Genomic DNA, 2,500 nt, shown 5'->3' with positions numbered 1-2,500 from the left:
CGCCCGTGGCCGCCCCCGCCCCGGCGCCGCCCGCTCCGCTGCCCAACGGCACGAGCTCCGCGTCCTCGCTCTCCAACGGGCTCTCGGAAACGCCCGACCATTCAGCGCCCACCTCAGGTAAACATAGAGATACGCACACAGAACGATATACAATATATGTATATATATATACATATACATATACATGTATATATATATATATATATATATATATATATATATATATATATATATATATATATATATATATGCATATACACAAGGAATGTCAAAGCCTAGGATGTGCCACTCCCACGCCACTCACTGTTTCACCAGTCTTGTCACCGTTGTCCCTGATGCGGTCGTGTTGGTGTTGCTGTTATTGGTGTTGTTAATTGATCACAAAAGCACAAACCTGCACGAAGCAAGCACTTATGTGTCGTGTTCTGCATCAGTGTTCTCCGTTGTGCGATTCTGTGGTGCTTGCAAAGCATGGTGGGCACGTGTCTGTGTGTTAGAGAAAAGAAGTGTTTTTGTGTACATAGAATAGAATAACAAGCGAAGACGTTTGTGCCATAGATGGATTTTGTGATGGTGGTGCGATTATTTATGTCATGTCACGAATGTTGGATAATCAAGAGATATTATTCTTTATAACAGAGCAGTCGGATCGTGGGCTCGTTAGCAGAGGCCGGTATCGGTAACTAACCGACGAACCTTCAAAATGTTCTCACTAAGATTTGTTTCGTCTTTTGTATTTTTTTCTCTTCTCGTGGCTTTCTTAATTGTCTGGTCTTCCTTACACCGTTCTTCATTGCATTTCTTGTTTATTGTTTGATAATTTGTTTCTCACCTTTTCTACTTGCCATTATTATACTTTTTCATAAAATCGAGAAATTCGTTTTCTTTTCTTTTTTTTACTTTACCAACAGAAACTCATATATGGAGACATATTCTTAAGTATCCTCATCGCCCAACTATATTATTGTACACATTTTTCATCACCAGCTACTGTGTTCATTTTATAATTACTATCAGTCATTAATCTTATATTCAGCCTTTTGATACCAGAGAGTGACGTAAAAGGCGATTTTCATATCAAGCACGAACAAATGATGCCAGACATAAGAAAAACCTTCGTCTAAATAGAACCAGCTTTGTGTACTGCAGGTTTCCCTTTACCATGCGTTTATCATCGACTTGATCACCATCATGTCCATACGGTAGACAAATGACCATTCACACCCCTAATGATGCGTTATTGAAGAACAACCCGTTCGTGTAGTTGCCGTGTATATATTCGCTTGTTGACGAACTTATCATGTGGGGTGTACCTAGCTAGGGGTGGTTGCCCTTGCAGAGATGTCAAGGAAAGATAAGAAATTTTTAATGATGTACATTTGTTTAGTGAAAGCGTTTTTTGACACACACACACACACACACACACACACACACACACACACACACACACACACACACACACACACACACACACACACACACACACACACACACACACACACACACACACACACACACCTTTGTGATGTAGGTTCTGTTAAGTAATATATTTATATCTTGATATACTATTGCGGTACTTCTATATCTTATTTCGTATTTGTTTTGCTAGTAGAACATTTCTTTAGAATATGTTCATGGGTCTGATATATTCACTTAACGGATCAATTAACCTGGCGACATATCTACCAGGTGTTGTCATTACCTGATCGATAACGTATTTCTCTAAGCGTTTAATTATGGAACCTGGTGACGTGTTTGCCAGGTAAGCTGTTCTGTTTCCTTGATGGCATATGTGCTTTGCAAAACAAAAGAAAGAAAAACTAATAGAACAAATAATGATAATGATAATAACAATACTGATGATAATGACAATGATAATAAAATGATAATATTGACAATGGTAATAAAATGATTATATCAATGATAGTAATGATAATAATAATGATAATAATAGTAATGATAATAATAATGATGATAATTACAATAATGGCCATGTTATTGATAACAATGATCATAATGATAATAATCATCACCACCATAATCATCATAATGATAATGACAATAACGAAAACAATGAGTCTTACCTGGCGAATCACAAGGGGAGACCTTGTGATTTTTACCTGGCAAGTCTCACCTGCTATTTATGTAGTGACATATTTTCCAGGCAGCGCATTCTACTCACGGCAATATTCCTGGACACCACTCTTAACTAGTGACATATTTGCCCGATGACTCGTATACTTGCTGACGCATTTACCTACTAACACATACATTTTCGCAACATGTATTTCGTTGTCGTGACATTCGATATGTGATGACGTCAGGCGCTGGCACCCAGTGATCATAACGATATGTAATCATGTTGTAATTTTTGAAGAACATAAGAGGCAACTGTATTGACTTTTTTGAACGAAGCGATCTGTGTCACGATACACACCATTTCTGACAATCACACCATGTCTGATGTGTGATTTGATTCATCTTTAATTCATCTCTTCTT

General features: G+C 37.8%; 1 protein-coding gene across 2 annotated transcripts in view; it reads left to right on the top strand.

Annotated features, from left to right (window-relative positions):
• LOC113803839 (uncharacterized) overlaps positions 1 to 2,500 on the top strand; it is a 47,691-nt gene that overhangs the window by 16,915 nt on the left and 28,276 nt on the right. For both annotated transcript variants that reach the window (XM_070134992.1, XM_070134993.1), the window contains exon 2: positions 1 to 117. This exon is cut by the window's left edge and continues 194 nt beyond it. In XM_070134992.1, coding sequence (XP_069991093.1) covers positions 1 to 117 — 117 coding nt within the window. The remainder of the gene's footprint in view (positions 118 to 2,500) is intronic.

The sequence above is a fragment of the Penaeus vannamei genome, chromosome 20 (assembly GCF_042767895.1).
Source record: "Penaeus vannamei isolate JL-2024 chromosome 20, ASM4276789v1, whole genome shotgun sequence".
NCBI lineage: Eukaryota > Metazoa > Arthropoda > Malacostraca > Decapoda > Penaeidae > Penaeus > Penaeus vannamei.
Note: the sequence above shows the minus strand (reverse complement) of the source record. Positions and strands in the feature narration are given on the sequence as shown.